At 35.9% G+C, this 6,462-nt stretch overlaps 1 protein-coding gene across 3 annotated transcripts in view; it reads right to left on the reverse strand.

Annotated features, from left to right (window-relative positions):
• Positions 1–6,462, reverse strand: part of LOC107719940 (semaphorin-3D-like) — a 76,856-nt gene that overhangs the window by 33,197 nt on the left and 37,197 nt on the right. For all 3 annotated transcript variants that reach the window (XM_016527491.1, XM_016527493.1, XM_016527492.1), the window contains one exon: positions 762–958. In XM_016527491.1, coding sequence (XP_016382977.1) covers positions 762–897 — 136 coding nt within the window. In that variant the 5' untranslated portion in view covers positions 898–958. The remainder of the gene's footprint in view (positions 1–761; positions 959–6,462) is intronic.

Here is a 6,462-nt window from a genome sequence, read left to right on the forward strand (position 1 = left end):
TTTCAAAAAGTTGATTAGGTTTTTTTTCTTCATCATATTTTTATATTTTTAAGAATAAATAATTAACTTAAATTGTAATGATTTACGTAATATTTGTGTGTAGAAGTATTTAAGTATATAAAATATATGATTAAATACTTATATATATATAAACATACGTTTATGAATTATTGGTATTTTTACATTTATTAATTTTATTATATTTTATCATTTTTATTGATATTTTATTTTTACATTTTTTATTTTTGAAGTTTCTACAAATCACTAATAATGGACTATGATATGTAGGAGAATAATTCTATATTTTAATTATCACTGTTAAAACTAAACAAGTATTTACAGTGGTGTCTTTTATCACATTGCTGTTGTTCTCATATTACATAATTATTATTAAACATTTTAATGCTATGTAGGACACAGTGCAATATTATGTTATATTATTAAATTACTCTTTAATTAAAAAAAAAAAAACTTAAAAGAAGACTGGCAAAATACAGTAGACTAATTAACTTTGTAGATTTTCAGGAAGCAGAGGTTAATGGCACGCTTGACCCTGCTGTTGTCCTCACGGCTAAACGGAAGTAAGCGAAAGCAGCTTCAGAGAGAAGATTTAACTGAAGATTTGCCGATTACCACAGGAAAGACACTCAGAGAGCGCAACTATTCGTTTTGCAGAAGTGATTTCATTATTTTTCAGCTGTCTTTTGATTGTCTCTGTGAAAATAAATGCCAAATCAGTATGTGAGCGTGTGAGTTCTGACCTGCATGAGAGAGCTGCAGTCGTGGTATATTCTGGTTTCCTGCATTACTGGGCCGTATAAGAGGCAGCAGCGAGTGGAGCAGAAAGACCAGCAGGGGACTGTATGGCCCAGTCCTCCACAATCCCACAATCCTCATCTCCAGCTTCCTGTAGTCTGACTGTACAGGATGTCTTCTATGTCACATCACCTTCGTAGTGCTGGATAAACAACAAACAGATATGAGCATATAAGTTTAAATTACATATCACAGTAATACTGTATTGTTCTGTTTTGTACTGTAAGTTGAACATAAATACAGTAGTAATAAGATACCAGACCATTTTCCACATCAAACTGAAAATGTTCTGCCGTTTTATGGAAGGGAAAGCTCCAGATGGCATTCTTTCACAATGACATTAACCCTGTCCATGTCATCTCTTCTAAATAGAAAACAGAATATGCCACATCCTCAGGCATTAGCTACCAGACTTCAGCAAGCTTGCATTACCCAATGTACTTTTCCAGTCTCCTCAAGTGAAAACTGTTTGAGCAAGAGCTTAAACCTGGAGGCACAACAGATGCTACTTCAAGACTAGAAACCCGAAACCTTCAGAGCGTGTGAGCGGCGTGCCGAGCTCACGACTACGCGAGAACCAGCCTCACGCGGAGAAGGAAACCGGAGCATTGTTTCGAGGAAAGTTCCCATGGCTAATCAGCTGCCCTGATCTTTATTTTCTTTCCTTTAAGAGGTCACCCTACATAAACAGATCGCATGCGCAACCTAGAAACACTCGAGTGGCTTCCTCCTGTACATGCTAACCGCTAAACACTGTCAAAGAACATGCAAGAGTTCAATCCACTGGAATGGATTTCATTTGTCTGTTAGCAACTTTCATACGATTCGCGGTATAGAAACTCCAACAATTGGCGAGCTCATTGAAAGAGCAGCAGTTTTTGTGTTGGCGCTCAGGGGAAGCATTTTCCCATGATGAGGGTATTGTATGTTGCGCCACTTAGACTCGCGAGGGGACCCCTGGGGACAGTTTCGACACGAGAAATGGGCTTGAGCTCAAACATATGCAAAGTGAAGATAGGCTTTCTCTATTGCTCCATTCATCACCTCAAAATCTAAGCTCATTATGCTGTTACTCTGACATAATAACACTATTCAAGTTCCTCGAGTGACAGAAACCAAATGTTCCCTTCGGTACGCTGATTTATCGCGAAATTTATTACCGCAGCATTTCATAGTGAGAATCAGATGTGTTTATCAGACATCCAATAGCCGGAATTCATTCCTGGTTCCATTGAAAGGAGTAGTTCACCCAAAAATGATATATTTCTGAACATTTAGGGTAAACGTACCTATTAAGCTCACCAAAATCTACATTGAGACATTTTTAGTGCACAAGATATTGGTTTCAGTACAAAAAGTTATGTTAAAATAAAATATTAATCTCTCACACAAAAATATTTAATTTTATTTTAAATGACAAAAGCATTTCAATTAAGATATACATCATTAAATTCAAAAAGTCTGGCTGTGCTTAATGGGTACATGTTTGTACCCTTTAAGCACACCCCTGTTCCCATTAAGCTCACATCATGTTTTGTTATAAATTCTTGTTTATTTTAAGGACAATTTTGAAAGAATAACTGTAAAAATATTTTTTTTTGAAGGTACAAAGTCAATCACAAAAAAAACAGAACACTAAAATCAAGCAACAAGACATTCAATTTGATCGGTTATATATTCATAATAAAGTATCATTTAAGCGCATTGCAACATATAGACTAGTCCATGTTCAGCTAAGTAACACATTCAAAAACCAAATAAAACAAACCAATAAAACATTTAATTCATGAGGATGAACACAGAAACTAGCCTCAATATGAAGCCTCTTATTAAAGGGATGGCAACTTATCTATAGTCTCTTATGGCTGGAATACACTACATGATTTTTGCTCCAATTCTCCACTGATTTACAGTCTGGAGAAGTTCACAGTAGTTGCCAAAGGTCAGAGCCAGTCTGCAGATTTGAGTTGACAGAATCTATAGAAAATCGATTAACAACTTAAAGTGACAACCATCAGTTAATATTTAAAGTTTATGAAGTATTTACATAGACGTTCAATGTAGAAGAGCTTAAAGGGGTCCTATTATGCTTTTTCACTTTTTCAACTTGAGTTAGTCTGTAATGTTGCTGTTTGAGCATAAAAAAGATCTGCAAAGTTACAAACTTTTAAAAAACTACAACGAACGACTCGTTTGGACTACAACGCATATTTTCCAGGATTTGTGATATCACAAATATCGACGAATGGGACGAGACCTGGTTGAGCTGCACTAGAGAAGGCAACGAGTGTTATCACTATGTCGGAGACACGCTAGCTTTCCCAAGGCAGACAAACTTAGTAGACAGCTTTCAAAATGGCCGCCAGACAGTGTGAACACATGGATACCCATATCTCAGTGTGCAATGGTCTGATTGACTTGAAATTACAGGAGGTATATATTAACAAACACATCAATTGGTTAAGACATCAAGTAGGATAATAAATATTTTTTTCTTTTTATAATCTGATCTCAAAAATGGAAGTGAGCTTAATAGGTACGTTTACCCTATTCACCCTCAGGCCAACCAAAACGTAGATGAGTGTGTTTCTTCCTCTGCAGTGAATGGGTGCCGTCAGAATGAGAGTCCAAACAGCTGATAAAAACATCACAATAATCCACAAGTAATCCACACCACTCCAGTCCATCAATTAACGTCTTGTGAAGTGAAAAGCTGTGTGACTGTAAGAAACAAATCCATCATTAAGGTGTTTTCAACTTCAAACCGGCAATTCTGGCCAAAATATAATCCAACAAAAATAGTCCACAATCCATAATAACTCTACCTCCAGTGAAAAAGTCCATCTCCTGTTGTCCTCTCACATCAAAATCCACCAACATTGTTTAGAGCTGACTTGTAAATGGTGGTTAATCTGTGCATATTTCGCTCCTGATTTAGACGAGACGACTTTTCCACTGGAGAAAGCAATATTATGCATTATGGACTCATATTTCAATTGGAAGCAATGGTTTGAAGTTAAAAACATCTTGATAATGGAGTTTGTTTCTTATAAACACACAGCTTTTCACTTCACAGGTTTGCCACAAGATTACTTGTGGATTATTGTGATGTTTTTATCAGCTGTTTGGACTCTCATTCTGACGGCACCCATTCACTGCAGAGAATCCATCGGCGAGCAAGTGATGTAATGCTACATTTCTCCAAATCTGATGAAGAAACAAAATCATCTACATCTTGGGTGGTCTGAGGGTCAGCAAATTCTCAGTAAATTAAATTTTTTTTAAGGTGAACTGTTCCTTTAAGTGCTGTTGTATCAGGTTTACGGCTGCGTTGTGTTATACCCTCCGGGTTGATTTAGCGGTCGTGATAACTGGATTTACTGTGTTGGCTGGAGCACAGGTGCTCGAGGAGAGATCAAGGACTCTTATTAGCTCCGTTTGTCGACTCAAACCTATTAATCTCCCAGAGAAAGTAAAAGAAAACATATCATTCCTGGCCCGACAACAACTATGTGTGAGCTGTGCAAGGTGGTGATGGTCTGGCAGATACTAATATAGGCATATTTTTCATTAGAGTACTTTCAGTATTCCTTATGTCTCTATTTAGCAGATATGAATCCAGTTGGGAGAGCAGGAGAGATTTGAATTATGTTGTATTAAAAAGGTCCCTTCTGTAGCCTTGGTTTTTATAGAATGAGTGGGATTTGGTTTCAATCATTATTAACGACTCTTTAGAGATTTGTAGCCTATTATGTGCTGCTACTAGAGTCCGTAACGTTGCATACTTACTTTTGACAATCAGCATAAAGTCTGGTCCACTTTGCAACTTATTCTGACCATATATATATATATATATATATATATATATATACACACACAAAATAGTGAACCACTGTGAATATTCATTAGGAAGAAAATAAACATAGACATGCACTATATCAGACAAAATTTGCCTGTAGATTGACCTGTCCAGACAACAGTTGGTCATCAGTTTTCTCAATATGAGGAAAGACAACAAACACACACTAACTGTGGGAAAATCGTCAAGCTTCGGGAAGAGGAAGTAGTTGATATTAAGTCACTTCCAGACGACAAAAGCCACACAACATGAAGCAAGAGAGAAATGTCAGCTCACTCCGGATGTAGAGCATGTTTCCTTGGACACATGTTTCCCTACGTTGTTAAGAATCATGGAAAACTAGCGGCTGTCAGGGTCACGTTCATGAAATGACCTAATTTACAACCTTGACTGGCAAAGCTTGAAGAGTGACTATAGACATTGTCCTACTAATGCTGCTTTAGACAATTGAAAATACAGTCAAAGAGCTGTGATCACGGGTACCGGGACAGTTTTCCATCCGGACCTCACATGTTAAGCACACCAAGGTTTCTCTAGGACAAAAGCCTCTTGGAAATACTGCAAACATCTTAACAGACAGATGGGAAAATAATGATCCCTGCAGGGCAACACATAGGCAGGGACTTTGTCAAAGTAATGGATGAACACTCTCACTTCCTCTTGAGCTTGTGAGTGGACAGAATAGAGAGAGCGGCGGGCCGTCTTTCTGGCACCAAACAGAATTGTAATATGTTTGTATAAAACAATACAACCTTCACTTAACCAGTTGTGGGTTTGGGGCAGGACTAGCATGTTTTTCTATATTCTTTACATTTTCTGGGTTTTAAGTGTTATATTTGTGTAAAAATTTTTTAAGCATCTTCATATACATTCTAAACTATAAGTAGCACCAAAAAAAGCTAAATGTTGTTCAAACAGCCAATAAAAAAACTTTTAGCATTTGGTAAACGTCAAATAGATGTTTCAGCAATGAACATGAGCTATCCACAAAAGAAAATCTTTAATATGAGTAATATGATATCATGGTAATGGTATATCTATATCACAATGTAGTTATATTTGCTTAAAATGAACATTTTGGCAAATTGGTGGCTAATTCGTATGAATTTAATGTGATTTTGTGATATTATCAGGTTTATATACTTGTATTGGAGTGTTTGGCCACTTCTGTATGCAAACACTTATTTTATTTTATTTTATTATTTAAAAAAAATTTAAAAAATGTATTTTTTCATTAAAATGTCATATTTGTATACAAACATTTATTTTATGAGTAATTGTACTGCTTGTACTGCATATATCTATATATTTTTTTTAAATCTGAAAATATATTGAAAAAAAAATTATATTTTAAATTAACAACACACTTTCATGACCATACAAAACTATATTATGTTTTGGCAAATTGGTGGCAAATTTGTGCAATGTTCTTATGCACCACTGAGGGTTAGGTTTAGGGATGGAGTTAACAAAAAAATTATATATATACAGCGGTGTGAAAAAGTGTTGGCCCCCTTCCTGATTTCTTATTTTTTTGCATGTTTGTCACACTTTAATGTTTCAGATCATCAAACAAATTTAAATATTAGTCAAAGATAACACAAGTAAACACAACATGCAGTTTTTAAATGAAGGTTTTTTTATTATTAAGGGAAAACAAAATCCAAAACTACATGGTCCTGTGTGAAAAAGTGTTTGTCCCCTAAACCTAATAACTGGTTGGGCCACCCTTAGCAGCAACAACTGCAATCAAGCGTTTGCGATAACTTGCAATGAGTCTGTTACAG

This window comes from Sinocyclocheilus rhinocerous, unplaced genomic scaffold (assembly GCF_001515625.1).
Source record: "Sinocyclocheilus rhinocerous isolate Xijiao unplaced genomic scaffold, SAMN03320098_v1.1 scaffold2466, whole genome shotgun sequence".
Classification (NCBI taxonomy): domain Eukaryota; kingdom Metazoa; phylum Chordata; class Actinopteri; order Cypriniformes; family Cyprinidae; genus Sinocyclocheilus; species Sinocyclocheilus rhinocerous.